The sequence below is a fragment of the Trachurus trachurus genome (genome assembly GCF_905171665.1).
Source record: "Trachurus trachurus genome assembly, chromosome: 5".
In the NCBI taxonomy this organism is placed as follows: Eukaryota; Metazoa; Chordata; class Actinopteri; order Carangiformes; family Carangidae; genus Trachurus; species Trachurus trachurus.
In genome coordinates, this window is record NC_139896.1 from 27,587,945 (window position 1) to 27,611,612 (window position 23,668).

At 40.4% G+C, this 23,668-nt stretch overlaps 3 protein-coding genes across 7 annotated transcripts; 2 read left to right on the top strand and 1 right to left on the bottom strand.

Moving 5' to 3' along the window:
• Window positions 1-914: 914 nt before the first annotated feature.
• Window positions 915-8,308, bottom strand: rrp9 (ribosomal RNA processing 9, U3 small nucleolar RNA binding protein). Of its 3 annotated transcripts, none has more exons than XM_083971399.1 (15): window positions 8,100-8,308; window positions 7,648-7,742; window positions 7,445-7,557; window positions 7,052-7,119; window positions 6,881-6,922; window positions 6,666-6,792; window positions 6,441-6,565; window positions 6,265-6,357; window positions 5,069-5,169; window positions 4,846-4,980; window positions 3,656-3,718; window positions 3,400-3,545; window positions 2,440-2,519; window positions 2,237-2,310; window positions 915-1,125 (listed from the first exon to the last, which is right to left on the bottom strand). In XM_083971399.1, exons 1-15 carry the CDS (start codon window positions 8,178-8,180, stop codon window positions 1,023-1,025), a joined length of 1,446 nt encoding a protein of 481 aa, XP_083827525.1. In that variant the 5' UTR covers window positions 8,181-8,308; the 3' UTR covers window positions 915-1,022. The 3 variants fall into 3 exon arrangements, with proteins under 3 accessions (XP_083827525.1, XP_083827524.1, XP_083827526.1); XM_083971398.1 differs by having other exon boundaries at window positions 3,388-3,545; XM_083971400.1 differs by lacking the exon at window positions 6,265-6,357 and having other exon boundaries at window positions 3,388-3,545.
• Window positions 8,309-8,446: 138 nt separating this feature from the next.
• LOC310985534 (uncharacterized protein) lies at window positions 8,447-15,226 on the top strand. Of its 3 annotated transcripts, none has more exons than XM_083971147.1 (6): window positions 8,447-8,749; window positions 9,065-9,252; window positions 9,359-9,515; window positions 11,089-11,264; window positions 11,372-11,600; window positions 14,554-15,226. In XM_083971147.1, the coding sequence occupies exons 2-6, from the start codon at window positions 9,094-9,096 to the stop codon at window positions 14,754-14,756; spliced, it is 924 nt and encodes a 307-aa protein (XP_083827273.1). In that variant the 5' UTR covers window positions 8,447-8,749; window positions 9,065-9,093; the 3' UTR covers window positions 14,757-15,226. The 3 variants fall into 3 exon arrangements, with proteins under 3 accessions (XP_083827273.1, XP_083827274.1, XP_083827272.1); XM_083971148.1 differs by having other exon boundaries at window positions 9,106-9,252; XM_083971146.1 differs by lacking the exon at window positions 8,447-8,749 and having other exon boundaries at window positions 8,930-9,252.
• A 4,253-nt stretch (window positions 15,227-19,479) lies between these two features.
• LOC310986521 (putative G-protein coupled receptor) lies at window positions 19,480-20,751 on the top strand (the record flags this gene model as incomplete). The annotated part of the gene is made up of 1 exon (XM_083972457.1): window positions 19,480-20,751. The coding sequence occupies one exon, from the start codon at window positions 19,480-19,482 to the stop codon at window positions 20,749-20,751; it is 1,272 nt and encodes a 423-aa protein (XP_083828583.1).
• Between the last annotated feature and the right edge of the window lie 2,917 nt (window positions 20,752-23,668).

Consider the following 23,668-nt stretch of genomic DNA (forward strand, 5'->3'; position numbering starts at 1 on the left):
TTAGTATGTGAATTCTACATGTACAGTGTCTATATAAAAAAAAAAAAAAAAGTATTCCCCCAAGTTGGACTTTTCTCATCACATTTTATACTGACTGGAGATTCCTGATTATTAAATTGTAATAACCATCTGTAAACAACGTGCCCACTGTCTGTCTGTTTAATTGTACATTGAGTTAACTAAGGTAGTCCAATCAGACTTTACAGTGAACTGTAGCTGTCAATATGCTTGACTGTAAAAAAAATGGAAAATGTTTTTCCCTCCCTATTATTTGTTATGTACGTGACATATATAACGAATAAAAACACCATTAAAAGGAGGAGTTGCACTGGAGGACACCTGCAGGACGCCGACTCATGTGCCAGCACGGAATTAAACAGGCTATAATAATAATACAGCAACAGTAATTGTTGCCTTTCATATGACATATCATTAATGGCTTTACATCCCCAATTATGTTACCCTGATGACCACTCTACTGGATGTAATTAAAGGAGTTTTGCACACTTCTTCCGCTTCGTCACAGCTCCAGTCAGATGAGGTAAACTGCCTCCGAACTGATGGAACCTGTTCCTGTCCAACTGTTTAACATCTTTTAGTTCTTATTAATATTCTGGTTGCAGTTACATTTTTGTGAGATTTAAATGACCCTGCAGGTGCACGACCAACTGAGATCAACTATTCTTCTGTTCAGTTAATGGCAATTTTACATCTGGCTCAGAGCTGGCAATTACCTACAGAGAAGTGACAACAGGCTGAAGCTCTGACTTAACCCATTAGGTTTTGTTCCTTCTGGTAGAGAAACAGTCAGCAGATATTGACAAAGAAAGACCACCACACACAAACAGCTGCTAATTTCTTCCAAATAACAAAAGACTGCAGCCCATATCTGTTTTTAGAAGTCACTCCACAAAGGGTGTTCTCTTTTTTATTACAACATAAGTTGGTGGATAAACAAAAATACATGAGCAGTTTTTAAAACTTTAATTTACAAAAGAAAAAAGACATTTAACAGTCCACTGCTACTCAGTCAGCTTTGCCTCCTCTGGATTAGGAGGTCTCCTTTTCAGAGGAATAACATAGATCCCGTTCTTGGCGTCTTTTAGCCTCCACCATCGGCCCAACCTGAGGAAACGCAGACAGAAACAGAGAAATCAAAGGTGATGGTAAGAAGTGAAACAGGTGACATCAGGATAAGAGACGCCAAATGTGAAACAGGAAATAAAAAGGATGAAAGCCTGTTTCATGACGCAATTTTGAACTGATCTAGGTGTGTTATTGGCAGACTCCAACTGATCTGACATCCTCAAGATGTCAGAGTGTTAATGCCGCTGCTTAAACATCTTCATGTAGTCTCAAAACGTTCTGTGTGAAAAGAGTGAATCCATGTCCATCAGACCCTGACGTCAGAGGAAATATCAACACAAAAACGTCAAGTTAGGACACTGGAGCCGGTTTGACCTGATGAGACCGCTTGCTGGAGTTCCCACTGCTAAAGTTTCTGGAGTTAACTGGAGTCACTGTCCTTCAGGTTAGGGTCAGACTTGTCATCTGTGACCAGAGTGCTTTAAACTTGCAGCTTTGGGACAAATTGAATTTGAAAATCAGATTTGCACTGTCATTTTTGAGTTGTTTTGAATTAGATTAAAGGTTATTTCTCTGTGGACGGCGTCTCAATTTATTCATCGCATCAGATGTGAAACTGTCCTTAAAGGTCACCAACACCAAAAATCACAGATGGTGCATTCAGAGTGAGATGAGCTGGCTGTGGACAACTGGCATCGGACGTCCACAGCCAGTAGAACTGCTTGTGAGCTCTGTCATTGGCTGTTATCTCAACAACCACTTCAAATCTGAGGCTTATCACAAGTCCTTAAAAATGTTCTGTCAAAAGGTGACAATTATATCAGTTTTCGTTTCCGTACCGGGCAGGTTTTTAATTATCCAGCTTATCTTGTAGAGGATGCAGCATGGTGTCATTAATGGTCATTTTTCTTGTATTAAGCTAAATGAAAAAAGGAAAAAAATACATCTCCTAAAGTAAACAACTATTGTCTTGATGTCAATGCTGCACTGGGAATAAAAAAATAAATGCATTTCCATCACATGTGGCAGAAGCTGATAAATGGATTAACACTGTCATCTAGTGGACATTTCATTAATTGAACATTAAACCATATGGATGTTAATTAGCTGATGGCGATTCAACAGGAAACATGAGTGTCAGTTCAGTTACCTGTGCTCCTGTCCAACTCCGGCCACCAGGAACTGACCGGCGCTGGAAAACTTCAGACTGTTGATGAAACCGGGCTGAGGGTGGAAGCAGACGGGAGAGACGACGTGAGATATTTTGAAGCTGTCGGAAATAATACGAACACACGCGCGTCTTATGCAGATGTGACCTTTTCACAAAAGAGAGAGGAGCAGCTAAGAGCTCACCACTGGGATGCTGAACAGAGGCTGCAGTCCGTGGTATTTGTGAGCACACTTCCAGAGCTGCACCTGTGAGTTGTGTGAACCTGTGCAGAAGAATCACTGTTAATTGAACTGCAGAGCATCTCAAGTAGAGCTTCTGGGAGTACAGTGGCAAGAAAAAGTATGTGAACCCTTTGGAATTTCATAGTTTTCTACATTAGTTGCTTTGCTTTCCATTGCAGGCCTGACGTTTGCCACTCCACAACACTAATGGGAAATGTTTTGTAGACTGATGAAACTAATTTAATTTTTTGGTATTTTTTTTTTTACATATGGTGTAAAATGGCTCTGCATAGCAGCATCAGATGAAACTCAGCAGGACAATGAGCCTAAACATTTAAGTAAATCTACGATCTCATCTAGAGTAGCTTCAACAAAAGAAGATCCACCTTTGGGAGCGGCCCAGTCAGAGCCCAGACCTGAATCCAATAAGGATGCTATGGAATGACCCCCAGAGAGCCATTCACACCAGACATCCTATAATAACGTGGCTGAGCTGAAGCAGTTCTGTCAGGACCAATGGTCCAGAATTCATCCTGAGTGTTGTACTGTTTGATCTGCAGCTACAGGAAATGTTTGGTTGAGGTTGTTGCTGCCAAAGGAGCTTCAACCACTTATTAAATCCCTTTTCCACCTGCTCTGTGAATGTTTAATGGATATGTTCAATAAAGACATGACATATTATAAGCACATTGTGTTTGTTAATACTTGTGACTTAGATGTAGATTGGATCACATAATGACCAATTCATGCAGAAAACTAAGAAACCCCAAAGGGTTTATATACACCACAGTTACTTATATCAGGATAACTTATTAAATCAACTCTTTATATGAAAGCTATTTAAAATAACATGTGTCCTGTTCATATTAAAGTGTGTGTCACTAAGAAGATGGCAAGGAGGACCCTCACAGCCAGAGGCACCTGAGGCGACGGTGTCCGAGTTGTGAAGCGCCGCCACCGAGGCGACCCAATGGGGCTGCTGCAGCCCGGTGTCACCATGGCAACCGTGGGCCTGCTTCACGGTGCTGAGAGGCTTCTTCTTGTTCACACTCCAGAGAGACACGGAGCTGAGGTCGTTGAGAAAAAAAAATTGAGGAAGGGGCAAGGAGGAGACACATGAGTGGATCTGTGAGCACAAAGACATCCCAGGAAACCAAACGAGTGGGCGGCGTCTTACCCGTCGTCGGCTCCTGTTATCATGTGCTCCTCGTTTATCAGCTGGATACAGTCGATGGAACCCCTGTGGAAAGACACAACCATGAAGTTACAGATGATGTCGTTGACTGGAAACATCGTAGGAAGCTGTGACATATACTTGAATATTAGAAAATCAAATAAAACCATTCTGATTTCACAAGGTTGTGGGAGTCTTTAGAAATGACAGCCCAGTAGGAAAACCATGACACCATGTTACAGAAATCAGTTTTTCATTACTCTGGAAACATACACTGAGCTTTACTATACTGCCCTAAAATGTAATTATACATTTGGTGCGCAAAAAAAAAAAAAGCACATGTAAAACCACTAAGAACTAGAAAACACAAGTCCAACTTAGTGTCTGAGTTTGTAATTTGTTTCCATAATAAGAGCTAAAATGCATCACCGGGGAGAATAGGAGCAACACCACCACCATAATAACTTCTGCTAAGAGCTAATTAGCCGAGCATAGCAGAGATATATTAAGTGTAACCTCTCACTCTAATGAACTTCGTGAGATTTGAAGTGGTTGAGATTAAAACGCTTAATTAAATAAAAATAAATCTAATGTATTAAAATGATTGTTGTTCAAATGAACAAAGCTGGTGAAGAAAAGATGCAGACTTGCTCCCCGTTTTCTCTGGAGAGTGGAGACTAAAGGTTTCATGTTGATGTTTAATAGAGGGGTAATGGTAAATCTATAAACACTGTAGCTGCTGACCTCACAGACTAATATAGTGGCCATAGTAAATAAACAGGTGCATCTCAATAAAGTAGAATATGATGGAGGTCATGATAGTGGAGCTACTGAACCAGACTAAGAGACCGTTTAAAGGCTCAGGAAACCTTTGTAGTTAATCAGCTGATTAAAGTGAGACATCATTAGGTTACAATAGTGAACTTTTTCACTATATTCTAATTCTCTGAGATCCTGAATTTTGCGTTTTCATTACATGTAAGCCATAATTGTTACAATTAAAAGAAAGAAAAACATGAAATATGTCGGTCTGTGTGTAATGAATCTATATAATAATATGAGTTTCTCTATTTGAATTGAACTACTGCAATAAATGAACTTTTACAGATACTAGGCTACAATATTATCACTACTCTACACATCTGCAGTAGTAGTAGCAGAGGTTCAGGGGCAAGAGACGGATGGAGACTCACTCGTGTCCGTGGAAGACGAGCTGGGACTCCTCGGCTATCTTCCACACCCTCACAGAGCGGTCTCGTCCTCCCGCGGTCACACAGCGCTCGCGGCTCAGACTGTCCAGGCCCGTGATGGCATCCTGGTGCCCGAAACTACACGGATGGACGATCAAAGTCACATTCAAACATTCACAACAAATGCATGTATTTGGCTGTCACACAAATGACGTCCTCTACTCACAGAGTTTCCACATATGCGTTCTCGTCCACGTTCCACACCTTGATCGAGCGGTCATGAGAGGCGCTGTAGAGATCGTGAGTTCCCTTCCTGAATGACAGACCCTGAGAAGACAAATACATTATACCAATACCATATTTTATACGATTCATCAAACATCATTATTTGCTAACAAAGATAATGCCAAAAAACAAGAAAAACAGTGCAGAGATAAAAAGATGGGAAGTTTTGGCAATATCAAAAACTTGGGATGAAGATTTAAAGGGATAGTTCAACATTTTGGCAAATTTGCCTATTGCCAAGATCCCTAGTCTTAGGAGAAGGTTCGTTACCTTTAATTGTCGGTGCAAGCTATTTTTAGAACGGCGGAACAGAGCTGCTCAGAGCTACGCTAATGGAATTTCTTGGTTTCCCTCATCAAACTCATCAAATACACAATCCAACAACTCCAAAACGCTCTGGTGGACAAGTTGGGACCTGCACATTCACCACGCTATGAGATGATAATAACAGAACGTTACGAGACAGAGTTGTTTACGAGGTAAATTCATGCAAAACCTCTGATGCACGTTCCCGTCCGGGGCGGTTTTTCAGCAAGAAGTCTCTGCATTTACCTCTAAAATACCTCTGTCTCGTAACGTTCTGTTATTATCATCTCATAGCGTGGTGAATGTGCAGGTCACAACTTGTCCACCAGAGTGTTTTGGAGTTGTTGGATTATGTATTTGATGAGTTTGATGAGGGAAACCAAGAAATTCCATGAGCCTCCGTAGCGTAGCTCTGAGCAGCTCACGGCTCTGCTCCACCATTCTAAAAACAGCGAATTTGCCAAAATGTTGAACTATCCCTTTATATAGGTTAACATGTTTTTGGGGGGGGGGGGGGGGCTATAGTGAGTTACTTAATCATTTATTTACGATAGAGTTACGATATGAATTTATGGTTTGTGTATTAAAAGTTGAGAGATATAGAGGGCACATATTGATTATATGTTTTGATCTATTTCTATGTTGTTGGATGTGTGTTTTGTTGTAGTTTTATGTTGAATATGTGTTTTATGTTTGTTATTAATAAAGAAATAAAATAAAATGAAAAAGACAAATACATTCATATGATGATTCGCAGGAAGGCTTCGGAGATACAGTAATTTTCTAAATATGAAGAAAGAAACATGTGAGAGAGAAAAGAGAAGAGCATACCGACACAGGGCCTTTGTGTCCAGTGAATTTATAAAGATGTTTACATGTTGCTGCCTCCCAAATCATAATCAGGTTGTTCATGTCTCCAGTGGCCTAAAACAATGTAGAGAAAGTCAATGCTGTTAAAAATTATAAGGTTCTTTCCAAAACTGACAAGAGCAGACCACACTACTCACCAAGTACTTTCCATCTGATGATATGGACATGCACAGGATGTGGGCTGTATGTCCAACATGTCTGTCCTCTGTGCCTTTCCGTCCACCATGTATCGTATACAGTTTCTTCCCACTCTCAATGTCCCCTAAAGATAAGAAAAAAATAGATCTCAGACCGTAACAATCATATGATCAGCTTTAGCAACTATAAGACAGCAGCTCTGCAGTATTTCACTGTGCACTAACACTTGATGATGGAGCAGTCTTTGGCAGCAGAGAAGATGTACTTGTCGTCAGGGGAGATGACCAGACAGGTGATGGGTAGTTTGTGTCCTCTCAACACTCGAATCTCTGAAGCATCTGGTGGTATGATCTGAAACAGAGATTGAAATTCAATGATATTGTATATGTTTAGAATGAATGTAATAGTGACCTTAGAGATTAAAAGATGCCACACTTACATCTTTAGCAACGAGTCGCTGGAGTTTTCCTTTCTGTTCCAGCTGGAGAGATGAAATATATCCTTAAGTAAGTAAATTGTCTTGATATTATCAAGAATTAAATTCACAGCAAAATCAGTGTACCCGGGTTTATGATCTACTTATTAGTCTACAATGAAAGATACTTCTTACCACTTCTTCTTCAAGTCTCCCTGCAACCAGATCCGTCTCAAACTCGTCCTCCTCTGCTTTCTGTTCCTCTGTACAGAACGGACATACAATAAATACAGTACCCACTCATACTGTCTGTAACTTTGGCCCGACATGGATAAGGCAAGTGTACTTGTACAGCTCATTTTCACAAACAGTTTGTCACAAAGGTCTTTACACTGCATCGTAACAACATCCTCTGTCCTTAGACCCTCACATCCACTGAGGAAAAACTCCATAGAAAAAACAAGAGAAAGCTCAGGGTGAGAGACAGAGGAGGGATCCCTCACCCAGGACGGGCAGACAAGAAAACAGTTTACAACATATAATATGTGATCATGTGGAAGTTGAATCGGTCAGGTAGCACCAGCTCACCTTCGTCCTTGAGCTGATCCAGGTAAAGTTTGGCTAATCTCAGCTTCTTCTCCTGCGGCGTCTCCCCATAGTCGTGCTCCTCGTGTGTCTGTCTCTTCCTGGGCTCTACGGGTCTGAGCACAGACAGACAGACAGGTTCACAGCTGCTCGGTAAAACCTTGTTTCTTAAAGTACAAACCTACGTGGGCACATCAGACACTCACCCCTCTGCCTCGGAATCGCTGGAAATCTCTTCGTTGTATTTGGAGTTCGGTTTCTTAGCTCGCACTTTGCTCTTCGCAGCAGAGTCCCCATCAGCCTGAAGTTTGTGACGAATTATAAAAAGCTTACATTACCACCTTTTTTCCTTTTTTTTGTCGGATATGTTTATTATAAAGCACTTAACAGACCATCTAGTTCTTATTTCATCATGAACTGATTAAGGGGAAGGAGAAATACGTTTTCTTCACCCTGCTCCTTTCCATGCATGGAATATGTAAATTATATTCTGTTATCATTTTGTCAGTAATGTATGAATCGAAAATGTCAATGCATGGAACAAATAAAAATGAAATGAAAGCAGCGTGTAGAGGTAGAGCACCAGGTTGGACCGGCTCAGTCGCGTGAGTTACCCTCCTGTTTAGCTTTTAGCCTGCTAACAACCCCGCTAACTCACCTTCCGTTTTGTCAGCGCTGTGTTTTTCCCCTTCTTTGCCAACTTGGGCTTTTCCTTCGTCTTTATGAAAAAAGACGACATAACTGAACACTTAAACGCGGCGTTACCGAAGTAAACCAGTTCACGCCACAAGTCAACACTGCTTTCCCCACATGGGTACAGGTACACGCCAACCCAGCTGCAATAGTCAAGTTAGGTTCGAGCGCAGCCGCTGATTGGCTGATATCGACGACTGCCCCGCTTGGTCCCGCCTTTTGTTAAAACTCCGATTTCCCATTGGTTGAAGCCAAAAATTTGCATGAGCAGGAAACTGTACTTAGGAAAATACTTCCCTCGGGGAAAAACTTTTCGCAGATTTGTTCCGCACATAATTGTAAAAATCTAAATTTCTCAACACAGCGATCTTATACATATGTGTACCAGTGTACAGTAAAAGATAAACGCGGAGGCAGTATTTCACACATATTTAACCGCAAACGTTTCGCGCGGCTGCTCAAAAGGAGCCGGCGCTGCATGAGGATCTATGTAGTGTACTACTGCAGTAGTACTACTACTTCCTCTACTACGCAGTATTTCCATTTACTGCGCTGTGTCTTTGTCCTCAGTGAGTGGCGTTACAGTTTATCCCTCAAGTCGAGCTGACCGGCCAGGTGAGCCTCCTCTGAGCACCTCGACCATCTTCTCACATCACATGCACTGATCACGTAGTGAGGGGGCAGGTTGTGTCACTCAGGTGGAGGCAATCTGGACGCTGGTAGGTGGGGTTGAGGAGGAGGCAGGGGTGGGTGGGGGGATGTAACGGGAACTAAACTTTCCATTATTGCGTCGCATGACTGAGTTGTGAAAGAAACCGTAAATAAACAAGAAAAGTGAAAGAAAAAAAAGTTTGAGTCAAAGTTTAAGTGCACCCTGTGCAGAGAAGCAGCACCCGATGAGTCAACTGACCGCATCTCTACTCTCTCCAGTTTTTTTTTTATTTATTCATTTTACCCTCATGCCACCCAAGAGAGACGCAGCAGCGACTTCAGCAGCACTGCCGCCGATGAAGATGATCAAGATCGGCGCAGAGGGACAGGAGTTTGGCTGTGATCCAATGGAGGATAAGTACAGACTGGCTGAAGAGTCCAACTACTCACCTTTTCCCAACAATGAGGTGATGGCAGTTCAATTATTCAATTATGCTAGCAGATTACTTCTCCATGGACGGGAAGCGTTGATGTGATTTCTAACCCTAACCCTCCTCCCTCCTCATTTGGCAGAATGAAACCATTGAATTTGACGATGAAAATGTTGCAAGTCCAGGCATCAGAACAGACACCATCAGCCTCCTCATGAAAATAGAGCAACTGCAGGCACAACTCAAGTATGAACGCAGATGTAGAATATTGGCAGAGAGGGAGCTGAGGGAGCTGAAAGGTGGGTGGAAAAATATGATTGTTTATTAATTAACATGCTTTACCCATCAAACACACACACACACACACACACACACACACACACACACACACACACACACACACACACACACACACACACACACACACACACTGGAGGTGCCTCATCCTGATCATAGCCCACACTGAGGTCATGGTTTTGTTAAATATGGGCGTATTAATGAAGAGGTCACATTTTTTGATTCAACATCTTGTCAAAAAATAAAATAAAACAAAGTTAATTCTTTATTTTCCTTATTTTACATGTCCATACAGAATAATTTCCAAAAATGATGGAATGTCCACTGTTATTTGATGCTTATCATAATTACATAATTCAAGGTTCAAGGTTCCGTTTATTGTCGTTTGCATGCTTAAACATGAAACGAAATTCATATCCACGACCAGCAGCATACAATAACAGAATTATAGTTTCTATGCATAGATCAAAATAAGCAGTATAATACCTAAATAAACATAATCAATAAGTATATAAGTAATACATAATTGACAATAAATAAATCAGCTAATAAAAACTAAGTGCTGTGATTAAAGTTATGTTAGAATAGAGCAGAGCAGCACATTGGTCTAAGTGTATTCAGTGAGGAACGGTCTGACAGCACATGTAAAATTACATTAACAATTAAAAAGTTATAATTAATGGGTAGTGTAAGTCACCTGAACATGCAACAATATAACAATGTTTCCACAGTGACACACTTACTTTTATAATTAAGTCTCAAATAAATGATAAATGAATATGTGCCTGTGTTTCAATGGGGGATTTCTCTTTATAATCAGCACTCAATTATATTGATCATCCCTCAAAACTTTCCGAGGGAATGTTAAACTCGTTTTGTGACTCCCCAATTTAGATAAAGAGGATTTATTATCCTCTGCCAAAAATACAACCATGAGGTGCAGAGGAGGCTTAGGAATAACATTTGGACAATACCATAAAAAAAAAATTGGACAGTCATGTGAAAAACATAATGTGAATAGTGATAGTCACAAGGGGAGATTTATGATGTTGGTTTTCCGAACAAAAACAAAAACAGACAGCAGCTGGGAGTCTTGGCTGTGCACTGACAATATGACCATGAACTTTCATTGTGGGACTTTTGTCTCCCCCTTCAGTCAGTGAGAGTAATTACACAAACAGTGCTCTCCAATGAGGAAACACGACATTAATGTTAGTCAGTGTTGGTCCTCTCATCACTTTTTTCTTTATACAGTAATCCATCCTCTGAACAGCTAATTTTTTTTAGAGCCTAAGACATTTTTTGGATGCCTCTTTGGCTTATCCTCCAAAGACTCACATCCCACTGTTGCTACAGTTGCCTCCCTCTTCAGCTCTGGCACACCAGTCATTGCTGGCTGAGTTAGAATAATAACTGGCCAACACCAGAATTAAAACTCTGATACACTGTGGCGTACAAAGAGGTTTTATATTAAATCACATTAACAGACAAAGTAAATGTTGTGTGCTCCAGCTTTAATCATTCAAAGAATACTCCTGTTCTATTGTCGGCATTTCTAACCCAACATTTTTCCAGAGATGAACACTCTGATGATGCAGATGAGGCACACGGCACATGAACTCCGGGTCACCCTGGATCACGTCCTCCAGGGGGGCGAGCCCTCCGTAGCACCGCCAAACTCTCAAGAGGAAGCCCTCTCTTTCCTGACTGAGCCTGAGGCGGAGATGAGAGCGGTCCATAATATCCCAGAGGTCAGCCCTCATATACTTGTTGTTTTCTAATAACAGCTCAGTCTCGGTGAAGTTTAACCTGGTTCAATATCATCACTTGGAGCTAACTTTTTTTTTTTTGCCCTCAGGACGACCTCAACTTCCTGTTTCTCGCTGAGAATCTCCGAGTACCAAAAAATCTTTACGAGCGCATCTCAGAGATCGCAGACTACAAGAAGTACACTTCAGCCCTGCTGATGATACTTTTTGACAGAGAAACGCTGGCCACACACTCTCTCCAAGGCCGGAGGAACACCTTCACAGGAGAGGACTGTCACAAGCCTCAACTCCCGCCTGACATCTTGAGAAGTATAATCGGTAAGACAAAGGTCATTTTGACTCCACTTGAGATTTCTATCCTCTGAAATGAACTCTTGGTGTAATGACTGAGAGGTAGCAGCAAAACCACAACACATGTGTGTGCATTGTGTGTGTCTGTGTGTGTATAAGTATACAGCTCTGGAAAAAGTTAAGAGACCTCTTCAAAATGATAGGTTATGTGTTTGAGTAAAATGAACACTTTTGTTTTATTCCATGAAATACGGACAACATTTCTCCCAAATCCAAAATAAAAATATTATCATTTATTTGCAGAAAATTAAAACTTGATAAAATACCAAAAAAGATGCAGTGTTTTCAGACCTTGAATAATACAAAGAAAACAAGTTCATATTCATTCACAACATTCTTTTTTTAAAACTTAGTTCAGAAATCAACATTAGTAGATAGATAGATAGATAGATAGATAGATAGATAGATAGATAGATAGATAGATAGATAGATAGATAGATAGATAGATAGATAGATAGTGTTTATTGTCATTTGGACATTATGCCAAAATGTACTGTAGAACATTGCATTAGGCCGCAATAAACACAAATAAATAAAAATACTGTGATAAACTAACCAGGTTAAAAAGAACTGTTTTCAAACCTTTATTTATTCAGGGAAGCCAATTGAGAGCAAGCTCTCTTTTACAATGACGCCCTGATCACAAATATAGAACAACGCACACAACAGCAACACCAATCAATACACACAACAGCGACACCAACGAAGCATCAAGCATAAAAGCAAAAATAAGACACAATTATAAACAGTCCACAGTGTAATCATCGGGTGTCAGATTTAAAGATACCTTAAGCAGACACAAGGAAAAACAACATCAGGAAAAGCAAGTACATTCAATATGAAAGACAAGGTCTAAAAGACTCCTGAAGGCCTCCACAAAACTGTTTAAGTTTTAGCGAGTCCTGCAGTTTATTCCACTTGTCTGGGGCAAAGAAACTGAATGCTTTCTTTCCTCCCTCTGTATTTACCCGTGGAATATCTAACCTAATGTATGATGCTGAGCGGGTGGGTCTAGGTTGACTCAAGTGCAACAAGGACATCAAATAGGTTGGGAGCTTCCCAAATCAAAGCTTTATAAATAAACAAGAGGCAATGTTGCTCTCTACGAGAAGAGAGGGAGGACCAACCCACTCTATCGTATAAAACACAGTGGTGGGTGGAGAACCCATCGCCTGTGACAAAACGTAAGGCACTATGAAACACTGCATCGAGAGGCCTCAGAAGGGAGGAAGAGGCATGCATATATAGAGTGTCCCCATAGTCGAAGACAGGCATAATTGTAGATTGAACTATTGTTTTCCGACTGGTGAAAGAAAAACATGATTTATTCCTAAAGAGGAAACAAAGTTTCTTTTTCAGTTTTTTGATTAGTTGTTCTATATGAATTTGAAATGACATCCTATTATCCAACCAAATGCCTAAGTATTTATAAGAATCAGTAGTCTTATAAGAATCAGTAGTCTCAATGTGTGTGTTTTTCTGTAAGGTGTGTATTCTAATGTTATTATTAGTTACTTGAGTCCTAGAAAAGAACATGCATTTGGTTTTTTCTGAGTTTAAAACAAGCTTATGTTCAACAAGAGCCTGTTGAAACATATTGAAAGCAGATTGTAAATTTGTGACTGTTGCTTCTGGTGTGGGGCCAATGCTATATAGAATCGTGTCATCCGCATAATAATGGAAATTACAGGACACGAAAGAGGGAACAATATTATTTATATAGAGTGTGAATAAAAGAGGGCCTAGAATTGACCCTTGAGGTACACCTTTGTACACATTAAGTAAACTTGATCTAGACCCATCCGCTACAACAGTTTGAGTCCTCCCAGACAAATAATTACTGAACCAGTTTATGGAGGAGTTATCAAAACCCAGAGAAACCAGTTTATTTAATAATATATTATGGTCCACAGTGTAAAAGGCTTTCGATAAATCGATAAAGAGTGCCGCACAGTGCAAACGATTATCAAGGGCATTGAGTATGTCATTGACAACCAGTGTTGCAGCTGTTGTGGTACTATGTCCAGGCCTAAATCCGGATTGTTGAGGCTGAAGAATGTTGTTTACCTCCAGGAAATGCCGTAACTGTGAATTAACAAGGGATTCAAGAACCTTAGCCAAATGACAGAGCTTTGAGATTGGACGGTAGTTATTGAGAACAACTGGCTCACCACCTTTAAAGGGGTACAACTTGTGCGGACTTCCATACAGCAGGGATTATGCCAGAAGCAAATGTTAAATTAAAAAGATGAGCAATGGGAGAGGCAATCAAGGTAGCACTAAGCCGTAAAAGATAGGGGTCCAGATTGTCTTCGCCTTTAGACTTTATACCTAAACTTGTGAGTACATCAAAAACATCCATGCAATTAACTGGTGTAATTGAAAATGTTATGTTGGGAGGACAAAGTTCGAGGGAGCTCTCAGGGAGAGTTTTTGGAGCAAGATTCTCCATAGACACACCATCATACAATTGATCAAAGAGGTTACCAGAGTTTATGAAGTGGCAGTTAAAAGCATCACAAAAGCATCACAATTTTTTTTTTTTTTTTTTTCAATAATTTAATTAACTTGTTTTTCAGTAATTTAATCAACTCTTTTTTCACCTTGGACGTTTTTGTCTCTTGGATCAACTGTAAAATAAAATATATATAAATATGACAAATACAAATACAGGTGTCATTGTGAGCAATAGGTATAAATAAATACAACAAAAATAAGAAGATAAAAAGATGTGTTGCGTAATGCACTGCATGGTGTGAGACAATACTGCACAGTCTTGCTACGATCTACTCAGCATACTGTGGTGTGAGTACCGTATGGTGTGTGTGTTAATTTCAACAGTCTGAGGACAACAGTTTAACACTGAATTACCAGCCGTGGCGTCGTAATTCATGAAGAGGTATGTTGTCTCTTCTTCTAGATCACGTGGCGGCTAAGTTCGGTGTGGACTGCAGCCAAATAAAAACGGCGATCCGGACGAAGTTGAATAACGAGGACAAACTGTTAAAGAAGAGGCTGGGTTTGGGTAAAGCTGAAAACAAACCCAGCGCTGATCAAAGCTTTTGCCAAGAGGCTTCACTGCTGCCTGAAAATGAATCAATGAGAGATGACTCTCGCTTATAGGATTTCAAGTCTGCCTTCATTTGTTGATTGTCATTCCTGATAGAGAGGTTCCTTTTTTTTTTTTTTTTTTAGTTTTTTTCAATAATTTAATTAACTTGTTTTTCAGTAATTTAATCAACTCTTTTTTCACCCTGGACGTTTTTGTCTCTTGGATTTTATGTTTCGAAAAGTGTGAAGTAGAGCAGCACTATAAAATGTCACGTGTAATTGTCAGTGGTAAAAAACAAACAAGAGTTCTTATTTAATCTGAGGTAGTGTAGCGAGTGGCTGTGTCTAACAGCTTTGTGAAGTTGATCTCTGTCAAACATTTATACTGCGTTTTAGTCAGCTGGTGTTTGTGTGTTTGAACGTAGGAGACTGTTAAACTAACAGATCTCTCATTCGTACCTTGTTGTTCATGCATTCCATCCTGTAGTAATGTCCTTCTGTACCACAGCATCACTTACATCCCCTGATCTGTTTGTAGTGCTTCACTGTGTAAGGACCAATAAACCTTTTGAACTGATATCCTTGTCTTCTTCTTACTCAGGCCCCTTCATCACATTGCTTTGCCGCACAATGCTCTGTGCTTTCCTGGAAAAATGGTTTTGGTTTCCCAGCAACCAACAGATGTCAGTGCTGAGCTCTGTTTCATGCTCCTCCTGATTCACCCCCCCCCCCCAACGGGCACAACTGTTGTGAAATGAAAGTTGCCATTACAAAATCAAGAAATAGGATTAAGTCTATTGAAGGAACAAAGTGTGTGTTGTGTGTGTGAAATTGTGAATGCAATACTCCAGTGTCTTCATTCTCTCTGAGGCTCTGAAGAGGAGAATAGAGGAGCATGTGTGACAGTGTGTGACAGTCACTGCCACATACAGACTGATGAAAGACTGTGTGTGGGTGTGTGTGTGGTGGTTTGATAGAGTCGTCTTCTCTTGAAAGATGTGATGTGAACAATCATCCTGCTGGCTCCTCCCCCTCCTTTCCCTTGGAGCCAGCTGTGCTGTCTCACTGGACTCAACACATCACCTCTCTCCCTGTCAGCACCAGCATTCCCTGGGGTCCTTTTTTACTATTTTTTTTTCTCTGTTAGGTGGACCAGCTCTTGTACACACCTGGACACAACATCTGAGCTTTTCAAGGATTTCAGTGATGAGACGTCACACAAGCTTTGGAGCTGCTCAACTTCACAAAGTTGAGAGAAAAAAGTTTTTGGTGGAACTTCAACCAATTTTTCATGTAAGTGCTGCTTGTTTTATCTCGGTCAGACGGAGTTAAGTCGGTGGTTATGAGAGGATAAACCCAGTTTTCTACAGTTGTATCAATCTGTGATGGTTATCAGTGAGCATTATATAACATTTAGGCTACATGTGAAATCTGTATTAGGCCATTCTCAGCTTTTTTTTCCTGAGAGGTTTACTGAAGAGAAAACATTTTTTATTTGGAGAGGACAGTGCACATTAATTAACATTTCTGTAAAAGTGCCAGTGTTAGCCAGAGGCTAGTTTTCAACTGCAGTCCTCCGGCAAGATATTAAAAAGCTATTAAAATATACAACAGGAACACAAAGATCATAATACATTAAAACAGGGACACAGGAGACATACAAATTAGTGCAAGAATAGAACATATCCAAACAGAAACCAGCAGACAATGACAATAAATGAGAGACAATTAATATGATGCTACTAAAACAAAAACAAATAGACAGTAATACACAACAGGATGTATAGTGCAATTAAATACATTGCAATAAATATGTATGTGGTTGTGATCCTGTAGTGAAAGTTACCCTGTGCATTAGACTCTAAACCTCTGTCATGTTGCAGTCTAGTGAAATTGCAGCAACTTGCAAACAGTTGGTCCATGGGGTTAGCAACATCCAAGAACACTCAGAAGGAGCTGATGATATTATTGACCAGTGGTATCAATATCCAATAATTACAGGTGTGATTTTTTTCAGCATTAGGAATAACAAGCTGAGAAAAATGTGCTGAATAAAACGACTCTGCACTGATTTTTGGACAGTGTGGAACCTACTGTTCATTTTCTAGTGTGTGGTTTATCTCCTATAAAAGGACACTATTACTATAATATCAGAATATATCAATTAAATATGGTCACAACTTATGCAATATTTGTTTGATTTGTTTTTCCCCTCAAAGGTGCTGTCGCTATTATTACATTCAATTCTGTGTGACTTAGATCACACACCTATTTAAATTATATTTCCTTTTGTTTAATCTCAATTCAACACTGATCTATGAAATGTTTAATGCTTCACATGCTTTTCATTTGATATCAAATTAATCGTAATGATGATATTTGTAATTGCACTAAAATTATTAATATAATTATAAAAAAAAAAGGTCACCACCGAGGGTTGGATTAAGGGGTTTCCCAGTGTAGACTTAACGTACAGTAACATAGATTTTATGGGGGATTAAAAGACCCACATAATTCCTTCATCCTCATTATAATGTACTGTATAAAAATAATTTGCTGATGCTGATTTCCTTTTAATAACAGAGAGGAGCAACAGCAGAGGGACTATGCAATGGGGATTTATATTTCATATTGCATTAATGATTACAAAAGGCTTCAAATAACTAAATAAACTGGTGGTAAAGTAAACGACGATCCCTTTCAAATGCAAACGGTGGACTTTTAGGATGCAACATATGCTGCGCTGCAACTGGAACATGCTGAAAACGAGGACACCCTTACATAATGTGCATGAGAATGTACATGTACTAGTCCTTCGTGGGGATAAAATTTTAGTGCGAACGTGGCATGCCAATACTGTAGCTGCACCGGCAGATTACAGCAGGGGAGAACATCAGTGGATCACTGGCACTGACCAAGCACATGTATTTAGGACACAGCATCCTCCACATTCATGCATTTAAAACCTGATTATGATTATAAGGACAAGATGGGTGGATAGGCCTGCATGCACGGGATGGCACATTTCAATACAACCACATAAAGATGTTTTAGATTAATTTGCTGTGTGATGATTCATGGACATGTAGATACAGTAGCCTAAATAAAACAGACTGTGTCAGGCCTCTTAGTTTTTGTAACTTCACAGTGACGTTGTGTCAGACCTGTCCTGGTGAGAGGTTTCTTCTTTGATGGTGTGGTGCACGGTGACACTGAACACATACTAATCAATCCAGCCAGTTCCCTGCAGCTGGGCTAAAACAAGCACACTCATTATCTTTCATTTCAAAAGGATGGGGACGGATGGAGGAGAGACAGGGTGTCCTCCATGAATTATTCCTATTGATCAAACCTCTCCCTCACGACAGAGAAAGAGAGAGAGAGCATTACCTCTAAAATATTCCCACAACTAATGAGAACAGTTATTGATTAACTTTCCTCTACCTCTAAGGTATACATGCATCTGTCCTCTTTACGGCTATGACAATGTGGTGAGGATCTGTAGATATTTATATGTGGACACTGGATCTCCACTATGGTAGGATGAAAGGTAATGAATACAGTTACTACATGTGATTAGATCAGGAAAGTTCACTTGTCACGTTTAGTTTTAGTCAGCATGAAAAAAAAAGTTACATAGTGTGACATTGTCTTCAACAAACCTGGTGGTGCTTTGTCAAACCAGAAGATGTCATGGTGATGTCATAAGTTATGTCATTTTAGACTGAGATCTTGACTCTTAGTGACCAGTAGACATCAAGCCCCTAAAATTATGGATCTCAGCATGTTTTAAACTCCGTACCTTCAATAACACAGGTTTTCTGTTATAAATGTTGTGTGACAGTCACTGCTGTTTTAATTTGGACCCTAATCTGTCTCTCATGAAACCCCAACTTTTTGATTGCTAAATTTGACCTTATCTAAATGTTTGATGGTCTCCTTTAAAGCAGTTATTATCAAGATTTCCAGATCAACAACAGGTCACAAAGTTACCATGAACACTTAAGGGTTTATCAACCAGCTCTGGCTCCACTAAGCTTTACATCCAGCTCATCTTTGTGGTTGTATGGCCTGTAGTTTATATGGTCTTCACTCTCATCAGTGTTATTTTCATCAACAACTGGAAGGTGTTGCTGACTTTGCTGTATAGTACCTGCCCAGCACTAAACAGACACAGATACCTGGTGAACAGATGGAGCATTTAGCCATTAAAGAGCCAAATCACTCAATATTTGTGGAGACAAAAACAATAATATAAAAGAATATCAAAAAAATATTATATAGATACTGATACAGTATTTTTTATGTATTATGTATTCTATATTAATTTTATATAGTTTATTATATGTATTTACTCATCACCTGTTTCTCGTTTTATACTACTGTGACAAATTAATTTCCCATCAGGGATTAATAAAGTTTAACCTAACCTAACCTAACCTACTGGAAACCCTCAACTGTCATTGCACAAATATAATGAAATTAAGGTAGAAACTCTCAAATGCAGTGCTGTTTAATAGCAGTTTAACAACAAGTTAGCCATATCATCTTAAAGGTGACATCATGTAAAATAATATAATAAAAAACTGTGGTGATCAATTGATCGGCCATTACAATTCATTATGTTTTTATTCGAGATGTATAAATGTTAAACATCCTGTTTTAATGGGCTCATTTTCTCTCCACAGGTGTGAGGAGTCTCTCATCTGATGTGTGAAGGATCCTCTGACCTCACCACTGAGCAATGGGAGGAACTGGACTAGATATGTGTACTTTGAGACCTTCATTATGAATCATGGAGGAAAACAGTTCCTTTCTGACCCCTGACTACAATGACAGCACCACCGCTTGGGCGCCGGTGCCTTCAGCTCCCAGCAGACACCTGGGCACCCTTCCCAACCCCCAGACGCACTTCAAGGACCTGACGGGGATATTTTTCATGGTGACCCTGAACGTTCTGGCGCTTCTGGCCAACACGGCCGTCCTAGTCGTTGTGATGAAAGCCACTCACCTCAGGAAATTCGCCTTCGTGTGTCACCTGTGTGCAGTGGACCTGCTGTGTGCCATGCTGCTCATGCCTCTTGGGATCGTGTCCAGCTCTCCGTACTTTGCCGGCGTCGTGTTCACGGTGCTGGAGTGTCAGGTCTACGTGTTCCTCAATGTCATCCTCATAGCTGCCTCTATTTTCACCATCACAGCCATCAGTGTGGAGCGCTACTACTACATCGTCCACCCTATGCGCTATGAGGTAAAGATGACTCTGAAGCTGACCGCTGCTGTCGTGGCGATGGTGTGGGTGGCCTCTGCCGTGCTGGGCCTGTCCACGGTGTTTGGGTGGCCGTCTTATGGCACCCTGAGCACCATCAGTGCGGCACACTGCTCTCTGCACTGGAGCAACAGTGATCACCGGCGAGTTTTCTCCATTCTCTTCAGTGTCACCTGCTTCTGCCTGCCTGCTGCGGTCATATTTGCTGTCTACTGTAACGTGTATAAGGTGGCCCGTGTGGCCGCCCGCCAGCACGGACCTCTGCCCTCGTGGACGCACAGTCAACTGAAGCATCGCTCTGACTCAATAAACAGCCAGACCACCATCATCACAACACGCAACGCCCCGCGCAGGATTGTGCGCGATCGGCCTTTTGGCGGTGGTAAAGCAGCTCTCACCCTGGTGGTCATCGTTGGCCAGTTTCTCATCTGCTGGCTGCCTTACTTTGCCTTCCATATCCATCTGACAATAGACCCCAACGTCCCCGACGACCTGGAGGAAGCAGTCACCTGGCTGGCGTACTCCTCCTTCGCTATCAACCCGTTTTTCTACGGGCTTCTCAACCGACAGATCAGGGAGGAGCTGTGCAAACTGAGGCGCTGCTACTCGGCCCGGCCGGTGGAGCTGGCTGTCTCCAGCCACGAGGGCTCGGCACACGAGAACTTCCTGCAGTTCTTGCACAGGACCAGCTGCACATTGGATACACAAGCGAGCTTTGCCACGTTCAGTCCTAGAAGTACTCTGGATCATGGGCAGACTGGCTTCAGGATACCAGGGCAGATCCCAGAAGAGTTCACTTAGTCATATACCTCAGTGCTGTGCCACAGGATTATAGTTTGACATTTTGGCAAATTGGCCCATTGCCATTATCCTTATAGTCCTAGGAGTAGGTTTGTTACCTTTATTTGTCGGTGCAAGCTATTTTTTAGAATGGCGGAGCAGAGCCGCAAACTGCTCAGAGCTACGCTATGGAGGCTAATGGGATTTCTTCGTTTCCCTCATCAAACTCATCAAATACACAATCCAACAACTCCGAAACGCTCTGGTGGACAAGTTGTGACCTGCACATTCACCACGTTATGAAATAATAACGGAATATTACGAGACGGAGTTGTTTTAGAGGTAAATTCATGCAAAATCGCTGATGCGGGCAGTTTTTTGGCAAGCAGTCTCTGCATTTGCCTCGAAAACAACTCTGGATGAGGGAAACCAAGAAATCCCATTAGCCTCTTTAGCGTAGCTCTGAGCAGCTTGTGGCTCTGCTCCACCGTTCTAAAAATAGCTTGCACTGACAATTAAAAGTAACAGACCTACTGCTATGACTATAGGGATTATGGCAAAAAATGTTGAACTATTCCTTTAATCATCTGCAGAGCTGTTACAGAAAAAGTTAGAGACAGAATTAAACTCTGAGCTTTGGTGTTTGAAACTTGACTCTTGTCCTTTATCTACAGATAAGAAACACAGAAAGCTGATAGAGTTCTTTAATTGTGTAACTAGCACTAATCTTTCTATATTAAAGCAAAGTTACTGTTTATCTACAATCACGTACAGTAATAAAAGTTATCACATCATACTTGAAGAGTCACAACAACATATCCGGCTGTTATCTCAAAATGAAGGAATCTACAATCTACTGAGGATGAGAGTTATTTACTATCAATGTCCATCAGTTCAGGTGGCCGCTTGTTTTATACGTAATTTTAGCAGCAATATCCTCATATGGGTAAATATTCAACAATTCAATGTTTTCATATTGTATTTATTTTTCAGGAATTTCTGTAAACTTTATTTATTGTGCTCAAAGAAGAGACACATCATTTCTGTTTGAGAATTCCTTGTTTATTATTGCTTTAAATGTGCAAATAAAAACTGGTCACTTTTGTCATTTATAATCATGGTAAGAAATCATTTACTAATCCTGCCGTAATCACCAGCAGATGCTGCAGAGTATACAGAGATGATTCAAAAAATATCACACTGGCCAGTCAATCATATAAAGTTTTTTTGTCATCGTTGATTTTGTACATTCTGACAGCAGAGCACAATTACTTTATCTCTGTTCATGTTGAATCACTTATTTAAAGGTGCAACATCATCCTGCAACCATTAGATCAACACCCGCCCTTCAAAATAAAAGTCTGTCCAGTCCAAGAACTCATTGAGCTCACCCACTGTAAGTAGGTGAAAATGCAATCACCCCCTGAACACTAAAATTAGTCTTATAAAAAATGGTACCTGCATGTGCATCCCTTTTTTGTCCAAGTGTAACATTTCGTTTCTGTGAATTTCTCAGGCTTGACCCTATACATTTATGAAAACCATGTGACTAAGACTGAGCCATAACTCATGATTATATAAGGAGAAAATGCCATTTCATAACAGCTGAAGTGGTTGTCTCTAAGACCCTCTTAATGTGTGTACGCTGGCAGATTAACCACAAAAAAATGATATTTCCTTGCATTCATCTGTTAATATGACGTACTTACCAAAAATATAATTGTCAAATTATGGTATATAGCCTACTGTATGCAGTTTGTTCAGTTTATAATAAGTCAATTGTGTCTATTCTATACAGATTTATCAATTGGGACAGTTTGATGATGATATACTGTTGATGATGAGGGTACAGCTCTCCATCACAGATTAGAAGGGATGACATTAGTTGGACATGCTGAGTGGCAAGTGAAAAGAGCACACTGAGCTAAATTTACACAAAATCTGTAAATCCCATCTAGAGGAATAAATCAGTAAACAGATAAACAGATGAGATGGAGAATGTGTAAAAATAACCCCTGTTTTGCTGTCGAGTACTGACACTACTTGACACTGGGACGTCAGGGGAAGGAATGAGAAGGATAAAATGCACACTACAAACACACACACACACACACACTTACAAAATGCCATCCAAAAACATCAGGGAAAGCAATTTATAGCCCTCCATTATGTTAAAAGCAAGATATGACTCACTTTATGGTCTCTGGCCATGGACACCTTCAGGTGCCAGATGTAAAACAACTTTGATAATGGCACTGCTTTTATTATCAAAAAAACAACAGGATAAAACAGAGCCAAGAACAAACAGTGATGCACGGAAAGAGAATGAAAAAGCACTTGAGTCGACAAGATATCATCACCACCACCGCAATAGAAATAGAATAGATATAGAATATAAATTAAAAGAAGATTTTTAACTGGGGTGTTTAAAAGAGAAGGATCATGTCAGGTCGCTTTTTTGATGGTGATCCTCTCAGTTTTAGCTTTATTCATTGTAAGTTAATGATTATTTTTTCACTGATTAGCCAGTAGTTGTTTGCAAATGTTACCAAACATGTCAGGCTGGATCTTTGCATCTGGAGAATAGAGACAGTAAAAAAAAAACCAAAGAAAAAAAAAAACAAAGCCGAGGAGGACGAGTTTCTCACCTCTATGAAATCTGCAGGGAATAACAACATTTAAGGAATTAGAAATACATAACATGGGCTGTGCCTTGAAAATGCTCTCCAAAAATGATTTCAGGTTCAGACAGTTAACATATACATGTCATACTGTGTGTAATAAATATATGCAAAATAAGGTGATAACAAAGACACTTCAAAGAGCTGGCAGCCTGTTTCATCACCCCGCTTCCAGAGTGTGTCTGATGAGTGTTTGAGCCCGAGCGGTCTTCATAAGTTGCTAATTGAAGTGAAAGACCTCCCACCTCAGGGCGCTG

Bases quoted from the DNA above. Each gene is read 5' to 3' on its own strand.
- rrp9 (XM_083971398.1), bottom strand. From the start codon at position 8,180: ATGTCGTCTTTTTTCATAAAGACGAAGGAAAAGCCCAAGTTGGCAAAG. The intron at 4,981-5,068 runs GTGAGTAGAGGA...CCATCCGTGTAG, and splicing joins AACGCATATGTGGAAACTCT to TTTCGGGCACCAGGATGCCA. The intron at 1,126-2,236 runs GTAACTGAACTG...GCGTTTCCTCAG, and splicing joins GGAGTTGGACAGGAGCACAG to GTTGGGCCGATGGTGGAGGC.
- LOC310985534 (XM_083971146.1), top strand. From the start codon at position 9,031: ATGAGTCAACTGACCGCATCTCTACTCTCTCCAGTTTTTTTTTTATTT. The intron at 9,253-9,358 runs GTGATGGCAGTT...CTCATTTGGCAG, and splicing joins CACCTTTTCCCAACAATGAG to AATGAAACCATTGAATTTGA. The intron at 9,516-11,088 runs GTGGGTGGAAAA...ACATTTTTCCAG, and splicing joins GGAGCTGAGGGAGCTGAAAG to AGATGAACACTCTGATGATG.